Genomic DNA, 20,840 nt, shown 5'->3' with positions numbered 1-20,840 from the left:
AAAATTTGAGTGATAGTTACTCTATTTTTGGTACACGTACAAATTAAGTATTACTCAGTAAATGAGTAGATTTTACCCAAATATCGTTTCCAGTGGAAGAACTCAAATTTGAGTAACTTTGGAGTTACTCTAAATTAGAGTTGTTCCACTTTTTCTGTAGATGAGTGAGATCTTACTCATTTTTGAGTAAGTATTTTTAAGCGTGTAGCATCTCTGACCAACATCAAAACATAAATTTTGGGTGAAGTGAATGTGCCACCGATCGTGGTTACATCTTCAATTATTCGCCACACTGAATGAGCAAATTTTACACACAGTTCATATGCGAGCCTGTATATATGTTTTTTTATGATCATACGTTTCACAAAGGACTTATTCAATTTTAAATAACGTTTCTTTCAAAGGAAAACAGTTTCAAACAATCTTTGTGCTATAAAAATCTGCCATAATAAACGAGGGATACGATAAAAACATGAACGTTGTTGCCAACGTGTTGGTTTGTTTTGGTATCTACTGTTACTGTCTGTGTTATCTGTCAAAACCAGCTGATTTTTTATTGTTAACCGGTGTACAGTCTAAATAAACATGGTGAAGCCGGGACGAATACCTTTTTTCTTGACCGAAACAGGTCGTGATATAGTGTTCTACGGGTCCACAACTTTGGCAGTCGGTCTCTTCGCTGTACACTACTTGCCACATACGTTGGGTATCGGATATCTGAAAGAATTCGTGCAAGCTTACAAGTAAGTACATTGCTACAAATGTAATAGTAATTCTAAATAGTAGCGAACCGAAGTATTCTTGTTACGAATCAAAGAATGTCTAAATTTATATCTATTATCTATTATTTATATCAACAGAAGTGGGCAAGCTCAAACGCCATCGGAGAAACTGCAGCAACGTTTTGAACGTGCCACCAGACTTTTGAATTTATCAAACTTTGAACGGAAATATGTCAAACCCTTCATGGTGTGTGGTTTTGACGTATTCAATGCTGGCTCTATGAAATCTAAGAATGGCGGCTTTGTCGGTATTCCGGCCAACTTTGAATATGACAGTGCAGCGGATATCGAGAAAGGCGAAGTTGTTCTACAAGGGAAGAAGATTGATTGGTCCTCTGAGGCGGGAAAGCTACTTGAAGAGTGTTTGGTTTTGAATGAGGATGAGCAGGTCTTTGGAATGGCTCGAGAAATACTAAACCTAAATTCTCATAAACTGCTCTTGCAATCCATAATACCATCAGTTATGTGGGTTTTTACATATAGCGTGGGTTATCTTATCAATCGCAGGAATAATCTCTACATTCGTCCGTTCTCGGTGAGTATTTATCATCATTTCTGCAATCACTCCGAATGATATTTACTGCATTCCAGTTACGATGCATGTTATATGCAATTTGTGGTACTTTCGGTTTTGGGCTATATTCGTTCTCTACGGACATGAGTGAGATGTATTTCGATACACAAATAGATAAACAACTGGCCGACTTGGGCCCTGACGTATCGGATGCAGGAGCACGATTCTATGATAAAGTTTTGAAAAAGAACATCGCCATGCGAAAACTAACCGGAGATGATTATTACACCGCTAAGGGTAATATCAATTATCTTCTCCGACAGAAGGCGGCTCCACTAACGATGCGGAAAGAATTCTTTGTCACCTCATGCAAAACGAGCTTAGGCAGTAAAGAGAGTAGTTAAACAGTTAGTTTCGCAAATAGATATAATAAAATAAATAGTTAATTATAGTCAAGTTTCACTAAAGCGTTTTATTTTTCAATGGATACCTAACCTAACCATAGAGAAAAGTCACATCAATATTTCACCACCCTAAATAGGAAAAAAAAAACAAATTTCAAAGATCAGTTTTTGTTTATATAATAATCAGTGAAGAATCATGAAAATTTATATTTCAAATCAGCTTTATTCACAGTTGGTTTTTACTTGTGATGAATGGTCCAATGTTCAACTCGACGTCGGCAAAAAACAAACTGAATGCAAGAACCGGATGCATACATTAGATTCGGAAGAACCGGTTTAGTTTTCATTCGGTTTTTGCATTCAAAGCTTTTTTGTCCGCTTCTGCTTTTGTTTTAACAGCAACCAACTTAAACGCGAATCGATATATATATGATTTTAGCCATTTCAGAAGATTTGATTCTACACAAATTATTAGGAGTTTAAAATATATCAAAGCCATGTCAATGAGATCAGATGGCAATGTGTAGTTTTTTTACACGTTGCCCTTATCATTTGCTCTCTAAAACAACTTTTGAATTGCAAAATCTGTGACCAAATTTGGCCTTCAATATTTGTATTCGGTATTTGCATTCGAAAATACTTGAACGGATTTTCGACTTAGGTTTCACTGTTTCCGATTTTTTCATTCTGTTACTTCTATTACGGACAATGCTCACTTATATACCATGCATTATTCCAGAGGTTTAGCTGTAATTCTTTTTTTGTCATAGTATGGTCAATCATTTCACAATTTTAATTGTGACAACGCGTGGATCATTTTTTCCTAGTCAGATATAGAAGACAGCAAAAATGTTTCAAATAAAAGAAACAAAATACATTTTTTGTGATAGCAATGTTTCAGGTTGAACGCGTTACGAAATAATGTCGGTAATAATATAAAGCATTTATAATATTCGACGTTCCTTGAGTGTTAAAATATTGATAAGCGTGCATCAAGCTTTACATGGCGGAAGTATGAATGTGGCTCAGGTTTATCTACGAATTGCGGTCCTGGAAATTATTGTCGAAACGTTAAAAAAATCCATGATAACACGGCAGTCAAAAAGTTACCAAAGGTCAGACTAAGAAAACATTTTTTTCCTATTTTCGATATTATTCATCAATGCGTACCCCTTGAAGAGCAATGCAATCGTTGCAAAGGCATTCCAACATTAATGCACCACTTATATAACACGATTATTTATTAGACTCAAAGAACGCTTCAGCCTCAGCGATGACCTCATCATTCGATGCAAATCTCTTTCCAGCTAGCTTCTTTTTTAAGTCTGAGAACAGAAAATAGTCCTTGGGAGCTAATTCTGGCCAATACAGGGGACGCGGTAGCAACTCTAGAAGTACCATGGATTGGTTCAAAAAACTTATTTTAACAGCAATTAACTTAATCACTATTCGACATATATGATTTTAGTCATTTCAAAAGATTTAAATCTACACCAATTTTATGGAGTTTATAATATATCAAAGCTATGTCAATGTGATAAATAACACTGTTTAATTTTTTTTACACAATTGCTCATGTTCTTTGATCTCAGAGCGAATGTCAAAAATTCTAAAATTCCAGTATAATGGATTAGTAAAGTGGTCTTGAAAAAGGCATGTTCAGTTTTCATTTGCGTTGGCCATTCAATTTTATTTTTTCAAATAATCCAAGAATAAACATATCATCTTGTGCTCAGAAAAATTCCATCATTTCCAGATGCGTATTTTATGGACTTGAAGTTGAAACTAAAAACTAAAATTTTGTATGCACTACATGTTAAATTATTATGTGTAAGGGGCGGGTAGGGTCTAACACTTTTGAAAAATCATTTATTATTTTCTTTTTATTTTCTTATAGTAAAACATTTGAAGAATTTTCTGTGAAATTTTCAAGCCTATTGGAACGAAACTCTGGAAGTTATACACCTTTATCTATGGCTATCTCATTCTTCGAAGAAGCAAGAGCTCGGCACACATGCCCAAGATTTCTACTTCGATTGACTTCAAAACTTGACAAAACATTCTTGAAATGATTCGTTATAATAAGTTATAAAAGAAAAAATAGGATATTTTGAAAATGTTAGACCCTACGGGCTCCCTGGAGTAATTAATTGTTTCCATTGATTTTATAGACAAAAACCTTTAAACGCGTTTCCCTCGAAAGTATGTTTTGAAAGTCCGGGTCCATCGTCATTCAAAAACTACTGCACCAATTTTTTTCAAATTTTGCACGCACTTTCTACATATAAAAACCAGACCCCAACGTTTTCCTTTTCGTTGTTTGTTACTTTGAGAAGGTTTAACAGCTAAAAAATTGATTTTTTTTTGGAAAAATCGTAGTTTTCACTTTGAACAACCACCAAAAATTAAAAAAAATTAAAAAAAACTCAAACAGAAACTTCTAACTCTAACTATGCTGTGTTCATTTGTTCACTTCTGATTAGTCTGCGCTGAGATACAGTGGACACCGCAAATCATGGTTTTTAAGTAGCGTTCTCAAAAATACCTCTTCACCGACATATTTCTCAATATTTTTCTACGAAAAAATACAAAATGTTGTTCGAATGATACTTTTTATCATGCAAAACATTTGAATTTATTTTGTGGAACGAAAATTCTGGAAAAAATTCGCACGAATGATAATTTTTTTCATCGTTTAGATCCTTCCCCCCCCCCTTAATCTCATATGTTGAAACGTTAGGCAAAACCAAATAAGCTTCACACCTATAACGTTCAGCTACAAGTGAATATACCACACTATTACGATCATTATAACATAAAACAGTTCTTAACCTATTTCGGTGCTTTAGAGGACTTATCAAACTCTATTAAAATTATCAGAAACGTTGTCATAGCTCCAAAAATCTGCAAAATATAACTCATTTAACTGGACTCTGTGAAAAATTTAAATTGTTTAAGTTTATACACTCGCTAGTACGGACAAATTCAGATCCACAATTCCACAGGCACTATACGATCCCTTCTGGTGAACAACTTGTCGGGTAAACATCTTTACCTGTAATAAATAAATAATTGAACAAAGTAAATATAATCGATGCTAGAATCTGAATGTTACTTCAACGTTATATTGCTGATTGTCACATTGCGGTATTCCATGTAAAAGTATTCCAGTTAGATCTCTCTGAAGTAGAAAGATTATGGTAAGTCATGTTTCTCGTAAATGTATCAGTGCATACTTCATTTTCCACCAAATAATTTGGATATAAAATCAGTATCAACTTAGAACAGTGCAGCACAACCCATAATGCAGAATATGCTAAATATAAACCAGTATTTTCGAATTGGATCTTCTGATATACTTCCAAACAAGCAATACTTGTTGCGGTCAATACCAATATTATTGAAACTATATGGAATATCCCGAAGAGTTGATTCATTTTGAACACTAGCCGGTGTAATTCCATATGTTGTTTTCTCATTGTTTCCAAATGTCTAATGTAGTTAATAAGGTCATTCTTCAAAGCAAACCGTAACGAAAGTAGAAATGTGTTCATAGTTTTGAACTGTCGATAAGCATATACCAGAACGTAACCGTACTGAAACAAAGTAATTGTTTGTACAGCATGTGGTAGTAAATAGGCTCCTGTACCGCACGCACTTTTCCCGATATGTTGGTGATAGACAGCATCGACAGCGATTATAATCCCGAAGAAAGTACCAGCACCCGTCAACATCTTGTTTCCAAGTTGTCGAAGCAGATCCAGGTCTATTGCCTGATCCACTTTTTTGAATATTACCATCATATCAACCAATTGTGTTAGTATCTCATCGTGAGTCGTTCGCTTCAACTGGCAACCAACAAACACAATCAAAGTAATGAAAATCCCTAAAAACAGCTCTAAATTAAACAACAAATAGATCAGAAAGGGCATGTCCACTGAGTCGAAGCGCCAAATTCGTTTGTATATCGCAGACACTATCGCCCCAGAAAGTAATACAATGGCCCACACGATCTGAAGAATTCCTCCTAATGTTGAACAGGTTCCCTCATCATGCGAAACCGGATGTAATGCCATACTGGGGAAGGGGGCGCTACTCAGGAATTGTGATATGATTAAAAGCGGCTGCAATGATCTCTTCACAGCAAGCTTTTCCGATTCCCTATCTTCGATTGGTTTAACCTTCAGAATCGTTGTATAATTGGGAATCTAATTGAACGTATCGTATCGAAATTGTTAGAAACTGTATTACTGAGATTTATAATGATAATGAACCAACCATATTTCACAAGCGTTCTGACTGAAACTACTGAATAGTCTGTCCCCTCTCGTGTAGATGTTCTATTCCAGTTAAATTTATAAATTTCATATGGTTTCTGGTATGTTATCATATTTAGAATAGAATAATTTATGAATTGCAGTCGTGTTTTTGCACTTTAGGCATTCATTAAACCGAGAAGATACCTTCCGTGACCGGTGTCATGGCATTTTTCGTGCGATATCTAGTTATTAGGGCTGTTGTACCAATAGCTATCTCTTTTATAGAGTTGTTCAATACTGCTTTTAATACGACGCGAAAACTCGAAACGAAAGCACCAATTTTCATCTTACCTTTAAGGTCAATCTATCGAACAGATACAGCAGATCTCACTTTAACTAATGGTTTTCGTATATGAGATGGCTTCTGGAGCTGAGATGACAATTGTAGTCGTTACCCTAGTTGCACGGGAGAGCATAAAACTAATTACTCCATTTGTGTATGTTTACGGTGTATTGCATATACTATGAGAGGATTGTAAAAAACGGTTCGGCATGAATTGAATTGTTATGTAGAACTAGTAAAAACTAGAAAATATTAGGTGTTAGATGTTAACGAGTAAGAGTTGGGTGGGAGAAGAAGTTAAAACTCAACCTCTAAGGCAGCTATTCCAAACCTATGGTTCGCGTACCTTCAGGTATTTAAGATAAAGAAAGGAAAAACATTGTGGATGTTTCATGCACGATTACTTTCAATTCCTTAAAATGTTTTTATGAGTATTTCCGAGGCTATGCGGTTTTTTATGCGGATTCCCGTTACGTGTTTTTTGCGTTTTTTACGTGATACGTATCCCCGCGATTTCGTAGGGGTTGGGGACCACTAGGAGATTGATAGTACCTATTAGCTTTCTCCGGACAGAACCAGCCTAGATATCGTGTGGAATCCGGCGGAAAAAATAAGCCAAAAATAGATCCACTGGGTTCATGCTTCCATGTCGTAAAAGGCGACAATTGCAGGAGTTTTTAGTTTCTTTTTGTTTCTTATTGAATGATAAAAATCAACTATTGCGCAAATCCTTTAATATTACAAGGATAATAATAGAGATAACATGCATCGGTGTATTGAACAAGTAGTAAAAATACTTGTTTGTTTGATAAATTAATTTTTTTCTCGGTAGCCGGTTGCCCAACCTATTAACAAATTTAATAAATAATTGAAATAATAGCTTTTGTTTGGCGATTTAAAATGATTTGATATAATTTCTAGAATATGTCACTACAGTGAATCGACTATTTTGTCTGGATCCTATTCACTCGTTTATTTTGTAGTAGGTCATTCCATTTAGAAAAAATAAGAAAGTTTTGTTCATTACGCGATAGTATTTTAAAATTTCCTTCAATTTTCACGAATAAGAACAAGGAATCAAGACTTTCCGGGATTTCAGTATCGGATATTGTTGAAACGTTCACTCGGGACGTCAGTGAGTTCAGTGGTGCATCCGAACATCTTGAAACCAGAACATACGAATACTACAATTACTGAAATTTTTACTAACAAATATCCTTCTCCCGTGACACTTGTGGAGTGCGCAGTAGTATATACGGCCTCTAGTAACAAAAAGTGTTGGACTAACATACCTTCCTATCCCTAAGCGGACCTACAACCGGACCTGACTGGCGCCGGTACTGATCAATTAACTTCGGGGTTACCAGAAGTTGCACATTGAAGGTTGATCTACCATTTGCAGGTCTGATCTTCCAGAATTTCTCTGTGCAATATCAGCTGATCCCGATCAGTAACGGAGTAGCAACCAAACGTGGCCGCTCAAGCTCATTACCACCATTCTGTGATTTCGATAATTAATCTTATTTAAATTAGAAATTAATCTTGAGCACTTAAAATTTACATTGGGCTACTTGCAAATTTCTTCGGTGAAAACGACATAAGAAAACATTTCATCCAAACTCGAATGACACAAGCACAAAGAACAGACATCCAAGTAGAGATTTCAATTCACGTAAAAAATTTAACGAATGTTTTAAAAAGCAATCACAAAGTAGCAATTCTCCTTTCAAGGCGCTTCGAGCAGCCCAATAATTATCCGGTGATTTTCAACAGATTTTCACTTGTATGCTTTACACAGCTTTTTTGAAAATGTTTCTACTGGCTTGGATGTCTGTTCTCTGTGCTGAAACGTTGGCTAAAATTTTGCTTATATTTATAGATTCGTGTACTTCCCTACATCAATTGACCAATCAGAGCGATGCTTCCCAGCTGATAGATCGCTTACTCCTTCAAAACCGTCGCCACCGTAAGGGAAATCCAGTAAACCAGCATAGCGTCTTAAATTTTTAGCTGACAAAGGAGGACACTGCTCGCTATAAATCAAAATCTCAATCATATATAATTGAAAAGTGAAAAACAGATGTCAAGTTAGTTACGTGTACACTGAGGTCCTTTTTACTCATTTTTATGCGTTTTTTACGCGGATTTCCGAAGTTACGCGGTTTCTTTCACGTGGATTTCGGAAGTTACGCGGTTTTTTGTGCGGTTTTTTAGAGATCTCAGTGTAATCCAAACAAAGTTCGAATAACATTGAATAATCTGTACTCAAGTACGCCACATTCGGTACTAATTTACAAATATGGTAGGATTAGTTGTGCCAGCGAATGAGCTAAGTATCTCTTTTTAATTGTATAGTTTATTTTATGTATAAATCAAATTTCAGTCGGGCAAGCGATGCATCTGAGCTAGCAACCTTACCGGTAAACAAACGATCCATCAACAAGGCGTTTTGTTATTTAACAACAACGGGAACTGTTCCAGCAGTGTTTAATCGACACAGGCCGATAAGCAGAGTGTATGGTCTATGAGCAAACTTTTGAATAGATACACGGAGAGGAATGTTAGACACAAGAGGAACAACTAATTTTGTGGTTAAATTTGTCAGTATGTGCTGACTGTTCAAATCAGTTCGGCTTTCTTCTAACCCGTGATACTACCAGGAAATCGTTTTATCGAACACTATGTGTTTGAAAATTTAGTGTTGGTTCGAAGAGTTAAAATAGTTAATAACATGAAATGTACCATTTGAATATGCTGTAACCTGTTGGTACAAAAGATGAAGAGGTTTTATGCCTACTGGAGACATAGTGATAGATTGATAATAACTTGGGATTTTCCCTGCTCCAGAAATGAATTAAAAAAGTTCAAATTCGTGTTTTATTTACTCCAAACCAAAAATTGAAACTGGTCCAAACGCATTTTTAATTGTTTCACATCATAGATTGTATCATGATTAGAATTGATTAAATTCACCTAGAAATTTGGTTATTTCAAAACATATTCAAAGCTGTCCCAACCAACATTGAGGTTGTAAGACACTAGCCTTTACCAATCAGATCAACCTGAAATATCAGCTTGAATCAACATTTCGGATAGATGAATATCAACTGCGTATAGTAGTCATAGCAAACAAATTTTAGGTTGCTTCAATCGAATTTCTTGCAAATTTGAAATTTGCACAAACATTTTTTGGGATTGCTTTGACTATGAACTTTGAAATTCGTAAACTGAAGCATTTTATTGTTATGGCTTGCGCTTTGAAAGTATTTTCAACAAATATTTGTATAATAGTTCATATTTTGATACCTAAAATCAGTTATGGAGCGATACAATAATTGATGCATGCTATGTTTTTATTATAAACCAAATATTTTGTCTTCGTTGTAAGCTAAAAAAACTGAAAATACGTGAGTTTTAACGAATGCAGATGGTAAAACCTTACAAATATGGGAAAAAATGGGTATGAAATTATCAGTTCACATACAGATTTAATTTCGGTGATAAAACATGATGAACTAGACGAATAAAATCAATGTCGGACATAATTTATCAATTAATCTCTAAATCCAACTATAAAGACTAAGAATTTCCATGATTTGGAAACACCACCTAACTTCAATTTTTCGAATTTGATCATTCATCTTACAATTTCTCCCTTTATCCATTTATCGATTTCCCATATTTATCAAGCATACCACGAAAAGTTACTCATTAATTACTAAGTTCCTTAACCAATTTTACCATATTTTTGTATGTTAGTATTCGATTCATGAGAAAAATTATAAAAAACAGTAATTTTCCCAATGCTTCAAGCAAAATTTGCTTAAATCAAAGCTCGTCACTTGAGCAGCGCAGCGGTCGCAGGACAGTTGGCCGGATTCTTTAATAACCCAAACTTTCAATAAGCAGTATAGAAGGAGTTTTTAGATGTCAAGTTGAAAAAAAAACAACATTGTACACAGAAAGAAAAGATGAAACTTACACGACATGTGTAAACCGATAGTACTATGAAATAGACATCAGTTGAAACGAAAATCTGATTGAAAATCATGATTGATGTAAAATTACATTAAAATTCATTTAGTTTTTCATTGAACAAGACTGTATATTTACAAACCGCTTCGATTTGTAATGTAAATTTCCATTCAATTTCCTGCTCCAAATATGTGCATGAAAATAAATGTAAAATCACAAAATATTTTTATCTGTGTAGTTGTTTCAAGCTAATGTTTGTTGAAAATACCTTCAAACCGGAAGCAATAACAATGTAATGTTTCAGATTATTTCAAACTAACAACAAATTTGTCTGTGCAAATTTCTACGTAGAAATTCCAATGAAGCAACCTTAAATACATCTGCTCTTATCATCGTTTTTCCTCCGTGTATAAAATGAGGCCATCCAATGACTTCCGATCCGATGTTGGTTGCATCGTAAAACCATCCGGAAAAACCCGTCACGACCATCATTCGTGATTTGATCGTGAACGTCAATGCGACAGACAAATCTGTTTCAATTCACCCAATGGTGTAATGATACTTTTCTCATTGTATTCACTTTCTCGTATTTATTATGGAGAAATTCTTCAAATTATTGATCTTAAACAGTTAAATAAACAAAAGAAAGTTTGTTTGGGTATAAACTTACAAGATCTTCAAATTTGAACAGTTTTGAGCACTATTCAGACGAGTTTTCATCATATGAAATTTTAAACAATAACCTTTTTTCGAAACCGAAAGTTTGATCCGCATATGGGACTCTGACACATTTCATTTGAATCTAAGTTTATGAAGTTTTCGATTACGATTTCAGATATTTCCAGATAGTCGAAGTTGATTCGATTGGCCGCAAATATTCAGAACCTACAAATCGAAAAAGTTTTGAGCCAAGCATAAATTTTTTTTTACGTTTTTTGCATCGTCGCTTTGAATGGCGGTTTAAATCTTTTTATCTCATCATCTTGTAGTTTCGGAACCGGAATACGGAATAGGAAATATGTGCTTTATTTTCTCTGAATTTCGGCCAGATTCGACCATGAAGTTATAGAGAGAAATTTATTAGTTATCCTGCAACCAGAGATCAGCTAGATAAACTCTCAGGAAAAGCAATTCATTAGGAAAAAATTATCAAATAATCTGATACTTCTCTTTCGAATTTACGCCTAACGACAGCAAAGAAAACTGCTTTTGTGTTTTACAACAATGGCTATTTCCCCAAAATTGTAAATTTTGTCATGAGTGTGATACTTTACAAGCAAACAAACTCGAACATCTAAAAAGTCACTTGCACACAAATACAAAGGCAAACGGTGCCAGAATTATTGTTTTGTTTATCTCGTTGCCAGATCTGCGATTTTTCTCTTCGCTGATCTTTGGTTGTAGAATCACTTAAATTGGCTGATAGAAAATAACAGTGCATGCATACATAACAGAAAGACGAATATAGTAAGTACAATTAAAAATGAAAACTGTTTTTACTCTTTGAACATTGGTTCCTTGCAAATACGTGGGTCGCTACAAAAGTTTTTAGCATCGTAAAGATGAGTGTTGAATTCAAAACTATTCTATCAACAATCGGTTCAGCCAAAACTTGTCACGCACACAAATATTTTGCGATATTGTCGAACTGAGTCGAATAATATACTATGTTAAAATGTTGGTTTTTGCAGCGATTATATAGTCTTTCTAAATTACTATGGTAAAAAATATTGAAAGTAAATTGAAATAAACATAATAACGATTGAGCACATTCCAAATACACTCAAGAAGCCACTTTCGAACGTCTGTTTGTTGAAGTGGACCTGGGGGTGCCCTTTGTTATGAGTAAATTCAATCAAGTAAATACAACGTGACCCATTTCACTGAATACAGATTATCTTAAGATTTATATGTTACTATGTATAAAGATACATTACACTCCGTTATCTGTCTCACTAGACTTTAAAAATCGATATCAACGAACAATTACATTTCAAATCGACATCGTCCGTTGGTAGAATAGGTTCAATATGGTATCGTTAGGCTCATTCGTGTTTTACGCATTACTGGTCCCAGGTATGATTTGAGAGTGATATAACTGTTTCTAACGTTTTAATTACCTTCACAATAACCTCCGAAAAGCGCTTGGGAACGTACTGACCCCGTACGGCAACTATAGCAACAGGATCGTAGGCGGTAATGATGCTGCTCCCGGCTCGGCTCCCTATCAGGTTTCCCTGCAAAACCTTCTCGGGCATTCGTGTGGAGGAGCCATCATCAGTGACCGATGGGTGCTAACGGCGGCACATTGCGTTGTTGATAGTACCGTGTCAAGAATGCGCGTACTAGTCGGAACCAACAATCTGAAGGAAGGCGGACAAAAGTATCGAGTAGATAAATTCTTAGTACACAGCGGTTATGATGATCCAAGATTCCACAACGATATTGCGTTGATCAAATTAGCATCACAATTGAATTTCGATGTAAATGTGAACGCTATCCAATGTTTGGAAACTGTACTTCCGGAAAATGCGACGTTAACTTTAACCGGATGGGGTAGGACTAGTACGATCGGACCGGTTCCAACTCAGCTTCAAACAATTGATCTGCAATATGTGAACTATGATGATTGCAGGCTGATTCTAGGTCCTGACCTTGGTGTTGGTCACATGTGCACTCTTACTAAAACTGGAGAGGGGGCATGTAATGTAAATATTGCACTTCCCTTTATTCATCCATCAAAATTGTGGTAAAACATGTTTAATTTTTTATTTTATTTGCTTTTAAGGGAGATTCTGGTGGCCCACTTACATATCAAGGAAAATTGGCAGGACTAGTGAACTTTGGAATTCCGTGTGCAAAAGGATACCCGGACGCCTACGCTCGAGTTGCGTACTACCACGATTGGATTCGCACGACTATTGAAAACAATTCTTAATTACGACGTCCCACAGTGAAGGTTTAGAGCATTCTTCCGCGGTCAATTCTTAAAACATTCTCGCACGATACATAACTTTTAAGCATCGGTGAATTAGATTGGAATATTTGTATTTCATGCTAACTTTGCATTCGAAATTAATGTCTCGATATAGATAAAAAAAAATGTTGAAAAGAGAAAGTACTACATCGCACTGACAGCAAAATGTGGTTTGTCTACTGATTAACTTCATTGTACATTTTTCAAATGAAAAAAAATGAAATAAACCTGTCGTTCTTTCGTCTAAAGCGAAAACACTTCAAACTCTCGTTTGCACTTTACCTTTGAAATACTCGTTTGAGTAAATCCATAATTCATATTTAAAGACTGCCATAGGGAATACCGAGGTAATTTGCCTTCGAACTAATGTACAGACAAAACGTGTTAAACATCTAAACTGATATGAGACGCAAATGGAAACGATAATTACTCAAAAACCCATATACCCTGATTATTAGACATTAACCAAGCACACAAAATCTTTAACGATTCGAACTATAAGCCAATTAAAAGCGTATATAAGCAAACCTTGGAACGACTAAAGTGAATATCTACTCAAGCAACGTGAAAATCAATCTTCTACTTTCAGTCCTAATGGCCTCAGGTAACAGTTGAATTTTCTTCAGTCATTTTCATTATCGAACAAAACGATCAAAACAGTTGTAGGTGACGTATCAAAGCGATCGGTTATTGTATTACATTTCTATACGTTTACTGTCATGTTATTTCTGTAACACACACACACTTAAAAAATGTTACATCTTTATAGATGCACATAAACGGAGCGTCGCGATTTACTTACATTCACAATACAAAGCATTTAAAGCAGAGGTGGAAATAAGCCCATTTTGCGCATGAAAATGTGAATCAAGATTTCCGATGGTGAATCAAAAAACCGAACACCGTGATATATATCTTATTAAAAATCATTCATTTCAATACTTAATATAATAGTTACAATAAATATGTGATATGAAAAGATAATATTGACTATTTTTATTTACTGTGAATCAAAAAATTTGCTTATTTCCACCCCTGATTTAAAGATAAGTCATATCATTAACTTTACAGTTGTTTTAGCTGAAACTCACATCGATACAGACGCAAAATTTATGTTTACATGTTAGTAGATGTAATATTTTGTCATCACCGAAGAAATTACGGCACACTTGAATTTACTTCAAGCAAATAAATTTAATTTTTTCTAAGAGTGCATGTCTAAGACCTTATAAATATTTATATAGCACAACAATCCACAAGACTTGTGATGATACCATATATTCTGAGGTCATTTACATTCCAAAACCGACGTTGTGATATTTCCGTCCCATTGAGACGCCCTTCGAGGCATTCGTACCGCTTCGGAACATTCTGTTCTTTGTCGTATAATAATGGATTCAGCCAAACATGTACTTGAAGTGCGCTTGCGTTCGTCTTTCTTGCCCTAAATAAGTATGTGCGGAATCCAGCGGCAGGATATCTTTCTCATCTGCAGAATCTTGCGTAGCTAAGGCACGCGCTCGCGCACTTTCTCTTTCCAGTCGTCTAGTACAATTTTCTGTATTAGTATTCTCGTCATTTCTTTTACCCTGGTTGCATCCTCCATATCATGTGGTTTTGACTCTGTTCTGCTTCGTAGGACCTGAAGCTACGTGCTTCATCAGCAGTGGAGTTTTTACCATAACGTAACTCTCAAAAACTCTACAGGATCAACAGCCCATAACCTCAAACTGTTAATTTTTGTTTCTTGATTTGATTTCGGCCCTCGACCCGTGAAACCGTTGAATCTTGTGAAATAACATTTAAATTAACTGAATACTCTCATATCAAGAAAAGAACTAATGATTCATTCATGGATAGAATAGAACAATTAATTCACTTGAATAATATTTATGCTCATTTTCCTTCAAAATTAGATACAAGTTTTTGTTTCGATCTATCATCGTGCTAATTTTGATCAGTATATTCCATGTCGTTATGGGATCATTTCTAATCATTGCATAATTTGGCAAATTTGCACAGTAGATTTTGCAAATAAGTGACTGTTCAATGTGCTAAAATTGGGATACAAAAACTCCTCTAACGCTTTTTAACATCTATAACGGAAGTAACGCTTGTGCCTTTCAAAAATGTGATACACGTAACACTTCGTAACGGCTAAAACTTACAAAATTATCTTATGACTTACTAAAAAGTAACCTATGTAACACTTCGTAACGCTTATGCCTAACAAAAAAATAACACATGTAACGCTTCGCAACGCCTAACACACGTAAAACTAACGCTTCGTAATGCCAAAAACTGATAGAGTAACAAATGTCTCGTTCTGTAACAACTGTAACTAACAAAATGTAACGCTTCGTAACACATAAAACTTACTAAAATGGAACGCATGTAACGCTTGTAACTTACAAACGCGTAACGCTTCGTAACGTCATAACTCATAAAAAGTAATGCATGCAATGCTTCGTCACTTCTACAACTTATAAAAAATTAACGCATAAAACGCTCCGTAACGCATAAAACTTATCCTGACTCACGGAAAAGTAACGTATGTAATACTTCGTAACGCCTATAACTTACAAAAACGTAACGCATGTAACGGTTCGTAACGCTTCTCATAAAAGTAACACTTCGTAACGCCTATAGCTCACGGAAGAGTAATGTATGTAACGCTTCGTACCGTCTATAACTTACAAAAAAGTAACGCATGTAACACTTCGCAATACTTTTTTTTACAAACTAACGCTTATAACTTAGAAAATTATCCTATAACTTACTGAAAATTATCGCATGTCACGCTTCGTAACGCCTATGATTCACAAAAAAGTAACGCTTCGTAACGTCTATAACTTCCAAAAAAGTAACACATGTAACGCTTCGTAACATCAATGACTCACAAAAAATGACACATGTAACGCTTCGTAACGCCTATAAATTACTAAAAAGTATCGCATGTGATGCTTCGTAATGCCTATAACTTACTAAAAAGTAACGTATGTAACTCTTTGTAACGCCTATCACTCACAAAAAAGTATCGCTTCGTAACACCTATAATTCACGGAAAAGTAACGTATGTAACGCTTCGTAACGTCTTTAACATACAAAAAAGTAACGCATGTAACGCTTCGGAACGCCTATAACTTACCAAAAAGTAACGTATATAATGCTTCGTAACGCCTATTACTCCCAAAAAAGTATCGTTTTGTAACCCCTATACCTTACAAAAAAATAACGCATGTAAAGCCTTTAACTTACAAAAAAGTAACGCTTCGTAACGCCTATATCTTACAATAAAGTAACGCTTGTAACGCTTCGTGATACCTATAACTTACAAAAGAGCGACGAATATCACAATTCGGTAAAAATCGCTAATAATTCGGTTTCACAGTGATTTTTTAATTGTGAGTGAAACGAATAACACTCGACGTTACAAAAGATCGATTTCAACCGAGTAAGCGACCAGACTATGACAAGAAGCAGAAAAAAAGATACTTCTTCATGACAATGTTCCGTCTTACAATTTGAAACTGGTCTGGCAACAGATGGAGGAGTTCGAATGGGTAGGCTATCGCATGCGGCTTACCCACCAATACTAGCCCATTCAGATTCTCAATTATTTGTGTCGGTGGAACTCGCTGAGAAGCACTTCGCTTATTTGGAAGAAGTCAAGAAATGAATCGATTCTTTCATTGAATCAAAAAAGCGGATTTTTTAAACAAGAAGTTCAAAAAGTAAAAAATAGAAAAAGGTAACTAGCAAGAGTGTTGGTGATTGCCGAAAATTTGCTGCTATATTGCTATCTATATTGTGTACAACATTTTCAATCCGGTAGAAGATGCTACAAGAACTCGAGTCTCTCAATGCATGAACCGTGAGAGAATTTTGCTACATTTCTTCGCTCCACTTCATACTCTGAGTATTTCACGCCCTTAAAAAAATTACAGTCTGATAATGATCGTTGCTGTGTGGAATTTTCCAAAAGAGAATCGCAAGTTGACAATTATCGCAGAAAATCGAATCGATGATTCAACTTGATGATTCTCATACTAGGTTGCAATATTTCAATACCCTTGTGTGGAGCATTCACAGACATTTTCATAGACACAACTTATACAAAGGTTACATGCACATAGTTAGAATAAGCGGCAATAGTAACATGATTCTATCGCAATTATCAACTGCCTGTATAGAATCGGATCGCGAAACGAGAATAAGCGACCGTTTGTTGCTTCAGAGAAGATCCCCACAGCAGCGTGCTAACCTTTGATTCTCAGAAATGTCATCGAGAGAAATTCGCTGTCGCACTGGTGTCAATTCTATGTTAAATGAGTCATGCCGGGTTTTTGTTGTTGCGATGATATCCGTCTCTCTTTGATGGCACGATGGCACTGATTCAATCGTGCGAAGAGTAGCCAGTGAGCGTTCTTTGATACGATAAAATCCATCCTTGACTAGCAATGGTTAATAATAGTAAACAATGAAGATTCAACGAGTAACTAGTTACACAGAAGTTTCAAACAACTGTTTTGTTGCATTTGAGGTGTATTTTATACACATCACTAGGATGGTTCAAACGGCACAACAGTTCCATGAATTTGAAAAGAACTGGAGATAAGAAACGTGTATGAGAAGGATAGTTTCTTTTTCTCTATTTCATAAAACTATCGTCTTGAGAATTGTTTCTCTAGGAGTTTTGATATCAAGTAAAATACTCTATATTTTCGTTTAATTTCGATTTATATCTGTATTGAATCTTGTTATTGCAGTTCATCGGCATTTAGGTTTGTTGCGATACGAGAACAATAATGTGTAACTACACAGTAAATATAACAGCGTGGTTGGTGAGTGTGTGGATCGAAATAGAAACTACGAAGAAAAAGACTTAGCAAATATATATCTTAAAAAATATTCCGACAAATTGGACAAGTCGATTTGTTGCTCGTACTAAACCATCGGTACAGACAGGGGCCGTGAAACTTTTTCTTGCAAGTTTTGCAGGATAACTTCGGAAGCTGGCAGGTATCCTGATGGATGACACTATAGCAAACATAACACTCTTCGACACCTTCAAACTTCCGATCTAAATTGCGCTTCCAGAGCGATAGGCCATCCCATATAGATCCATTCTGTAATATATAATTTTTCAAGTATACTCACAGCACATTCGCAGTTCTGTCTCTCAATTCTTACCTGGTGCGTTAAAAATATAGACAACTGCATCACCACCTGCCTAGAATGTAGCCGCCCACCGATATGCTTTCCACCTTCAACAGTAACTGCTCCAAGTGGAAAATTGCACGGTAACGTAATGTGCAATTCGATTTTAGCCTCATCGATCGAATAGACGGCCATTACCTGACGGGCCGCTACATGTACCTTGATCTGCATATTATCCTGTCGATCTTTCTTCTCCATCAAGGCTTGAAATTCATCCTGACAGAGCAGATTCGACACACAGTTGCTGGTTACCTTACCGATCAGGGTCGCATGCCGATGATTTAGGCCATTCCACCAGCGTCTCACCACAGCGGGAAGAAACCGTAACGATTGTGTGTACAAGTGGCATGCGTAGCGTTCTGTTTTCAAAGCTGGATCTGCGAATGGTGATCAAAGTTAGCTATGGTGTTTCAGTTTTTCGACTTACTTGAAACAATGGAGGATCAAAGTCAAAATTCCAGTGAACAATTTTGGGTAAATAAATCAACCGAGGTGATTTTGTATCCAGATTTGTTTCCAGATGAACCACCATCATTGGAAGCGGAAATAATCCGTGGAACTAAAGAATTGAAAAAACGTCGAAAATCCCACAAACAAGTTCAATTATCTAGGAAAAAAGCTGCAAGAAAAGAAACGCCAAAAGTGATGAAATTGATTTTCCCCCGACCTCCAAAATTCCGTGGCTGCCGACACAATGAAAATATCATTATTGACAGAGACATTCTTAAACCAAGTGAACATATTCGGTTGTTAGCGAAGCCTCGGGTGAAGGTAAGATCATATCCGAATAAGAAAACAGTGTTGGTTTCTGTGAAATATGTTATTAAATAATTTTCAGCCTCCACCTCAATACGCCCGGTTTGTTATTAAAACTATTCCGGCCCCAACTAATCAAATCAAAACTCTCGCTCAACCGAAACCGTGTCGCGTGCAACATACAATCACTCATCACGGAAATCATCTCAAACCAGAGCAACTGGAACGAATGAATCAACATTTGAATGCCCGAGATTATCTCACGCTGAGTGAATCACGTAAATATGCTCGCCAGCAACGACGTGATGAAAAGATGTGGCTCCGGCATCGTCAGAGACAGGCTCGCATGCTGAAAAGTCGAATAATACGTCTAGAATTGGGCTACCTCAGAGATATTATGGGAACGGTTTACCGTAAAACAAGGGATTATTTCTTAAGCGAAGAAAATTCAAAGCTAGAGAATGAGTTATCGCTTGCTTCGGAAGTGATACTAGTTCGATTATGTAACTTAATTGCCGTTGATGTTCCTCAACGTGATAGTGAAAACATCCTGGATAAATATTACTGCGAGATGGCCGACAAATTGGCCCTATGGATGTGGAGAATCATGCAATCCTGTGCAATGACTTTCGAACGGCCGGAAGACGTTGAGAAGCGACTTTCTGCAGCATCGAGTGTATTCGAAGATCCTACCGGGTTACGAGAGGCAGATGAAGTGGAGGAAATCGTTGAAGAAGAAATCTTGGTCGTCGATGAAGCCACCCGAGACGTAGCGATGGGTATGTTGGAAATTTGCTTAACAACTGCACTGCTAGCGGTGCACGAAATGGAAAGCCAGAATACTGACAGTCTGCCGTATGATGTTCCCGATGGACACAGTGTATCCCAAACGGTAGTAATTTGTGTACCAAGTCAAGAAACGGCGAATATCGACCGAGAAAAAGGTTCCAAGGTAAACTTTATGCCGCGGAAATCAGCAGCTGTGGAGTAATAATACTGAATAAAAATCAATCACGATTTGGACAAATAAATTTGTTACAACCTAGTTGTTTTCAGTTTTAAAGTGAACACGCCTTACTTTCCCATGGGGCGCCTTTCCCAAATTAGCCCTATTTTTTCTCTATATCATAGAAAATATGATCAGTAATTTATGATAATGGCGCCATTGTAGTATCTCTATCGGTTTCAGTGTTACATCTATTTTAATATAACGGGCATTATTACCGGTATCACTTTCACTTTCACATTCACTTCACTTACATTTCACTTCACTTGATTTTACCTATTACCGGTATCACGCATAGTGAACTGTGGTAGAAAAAACTAATTTTTTCAACAAAATATTGGTGGCGTGATGTTCATAATGACATAAAGTGCATCCAAGTAATTACTTTTATCTCTTAAGCGACTTCCGTAATAAGGACCTACATTCACTTTACTTGATTTCCACCGTGAAGTGATACCCATAATAAGGGTCACAATCACTTCACTTGGTTTTCACCGTGTAGTGACACCGGTAATAAGGACCAACAATTTAGGGTGTTCCTAAAAAAATCAGATTTTTTGCTCTAGTTTTTTGTCGTGAATACGACTTACTTTACTATGGGGCG

General features: G+C 36.1%; 5 protein-coding genes across 5 annotated transcripts in view; 3 read left to right on the top strand and 2 right to left on the bottom strand.

Moving 5' to 3' along the window:
- Positions 1-554: 554 nt before the first annotated feature.
- Positions 555-1,752, top strand: LOC131438586 (transmembrane protein 177). The gene is made up of 3 exons (XM_058608694.1): positions 555-743; positions 861-1,317; positions 1,374-1,752. Exons 1-3 carry the CDS (start codon positions 586-588, stop codon positions 1,698-1,700), a joined length of 942 nt encoding a protein of 313 aa, XP_058464677.1. The 5' UTR covers positions 555-585; the 3' UTR covers positions 1,701-1,752.
- Positions 1,753-4,418: 2,666 nt separating this feature from the next.
- On the bottom strand, positions 4,419-6,182 carry LOC131434216 (uncharacterized). The gene is made up of 5 exons (XM_058600870.1): positions 6,153-6,182; positions 4,937-5,908; positions 4,816-4,881; positions 4,666-4,755; positions 4,419-4,604 (listed from the first exon to the last, which is right to left on the bottom strand). The coding sequence occupies exons 1-5, from the start codon at positions 6,180-6,182 to the stop codon at positions 4,533-4,535; spliced, it is 1,230 nt and encodes a 409-aa protein (XP_058456853.1). The 3' UTR covers positions 4,419-4,532.
- A 6,040-nt stretch (positions 6,183-12,222) lies between these two features.
- Positions 12,223-13,518, top strand: LOC131438557 (chymotrypsin-1-like). The gene is made up of 3 exons (XM_058608656.1): positions 12,223-12,353; positions 12,420-12,985; positions 13,066-13,518. The coding sequence occupies exons 1-3, from the start codon at positions 12,308-12,310 to the stop codon at positions 13,213-13,215; spliced, it is 762 nt and encodes a 253-aa protein (XP_058464639.1). The 5' UTR covers positions 12,223-12,307; the 3' UTR covers positions 13,216-13,518.
- Positions 13,519-17,933: 4,415 nt separating this feature from the next.
- LOC131435177 (E3 ubiquitin-protein ligase listerin) overlaps positions 17,934-20,840 on the bottom strand; it is a 32,286-nt gene continuing 29,379 nt past the window's right edge. The window contains exons 12-13 of the mRNA XM_058602797.1: positions 18,448-18,851; positions 17,934-18,383 (exon numbers count right to left, since the gene is read on the bottom strand). Coding sequence (XP_058458780.1) covers positions 18,156-18,383; positions 18,448-18,851 — 632 coding nt within the window. The 3' untranslated portion in view covers positions 17,934-18,155. The remainder of the gene's footprint in view (positions 18,384-18,447; positions 18,852-20,840) is intronic.
- On the top strand, positions 18,858-20,442 carry LOC131435178 (uncharacterized). The gene is made up of 2 exons (XM_058602798.1): positions 18,858-19,245; positions 19,313-20,442. The coding sequence occupies exons 1-2, from the start codon at positions 18,877-18,879 to the stop codon at positions 20,219-20,221; spliced, it is 1,278 nt and encodes a 425-aa protein (XP_058458781.1). The 5' UTR covers positions 18,858-18,876; the 3' UTR covers positions 20,222-20,442.

The sequence above is a fragment of the Malaya genurostris genome, chromosome 3, assembly GCF_030247185.1.
Source record: "Malaya genurostris strain Urasoe2022 chromosome 3, Malgen_1.1, whole genome shotgun sequence".
Lineage (NCBI taxonomy): Eukaryota > Metazoa > Arthropoda > Insecta > Diptera > Culicidae > Malaya > Malaya genurostris.
Note: the sequence above shows the minus strand (reverse complement) of the source record. Positions and strands in the feature narration are given on the sequence as shown.

Coding starts and splice junctions, on each gene's coding strand:
- LOC131438557 (XM_058608656.1), top strand. CDS start 12,308: ATGGTATCGTTAGGCTCATTCGTGTTTTACGCATTACTGGTCCCAG. Junction 12,354..12,419: donor TTACGCATTACTGGTCCCAG/GTATGATTTGAG, acceptor ACCTCCGAAAAG/CGCTTGGGAACGTACTGACC. Junction 12,986..13,065: donor CTGGAGAGGGGGCATGTAAT/GTAAATATTGCA, acceptor TTTGCTTTTAAG/GGAGATTCTGGTGGCCCACT.
- LOC131434216 (XM_058600870.1), bottom strand. CDS start 6,182: ATGACACCGGTCACGGAAGGTATCTTCTCG. Junction 4,756..4,815: donor ATCAGCAATATAACGTTGAA/GTAACATTCAGA, acceptor TATTTATTACAG/GTAAAGATGTTTACCCGACA. Junction 4,605..4,665: donor ATTTGTCCGTACTAGCGAGT/GTATAAACTTAA, acceptor TATATTTTGCAG/ATTTTTGGAGCTATGACAAC.
- LOC131438586 (XM_058608694.1), top strand. CDS start 586: ATGGTGAAGCCGGGACGAATACCTTTTTTCTTGACCGAAACAGGTCGT. Junction 744..860: donor GAATTCGTGCAAGCTTACAA/GTAAGTACATTG, acceptor TTATATCAACAG/AAGTGGGCAAGCTCAAACGC. Junction 1,318..1,373: donor TCTACATTCGTCCGTTCTCG/GTGAGTATTTAT, acceptor ACTGCATTCCAG/TTACGATGCATGTTATATGC.
- LOC131435178 (XM_058602798.1), top strand. CDS start 18,877: ATGGTGTTTCAGTTTTTCGACTTACTTGAAACAATGGAGGATCAAAGT. Junction 19,246..19,312: donor TAGCGAAGCCTCGGGTGAAG/GTAAGATCATAT, acceptor AATAATTTTCAG/CCTCCACCTCAATACGCCCG.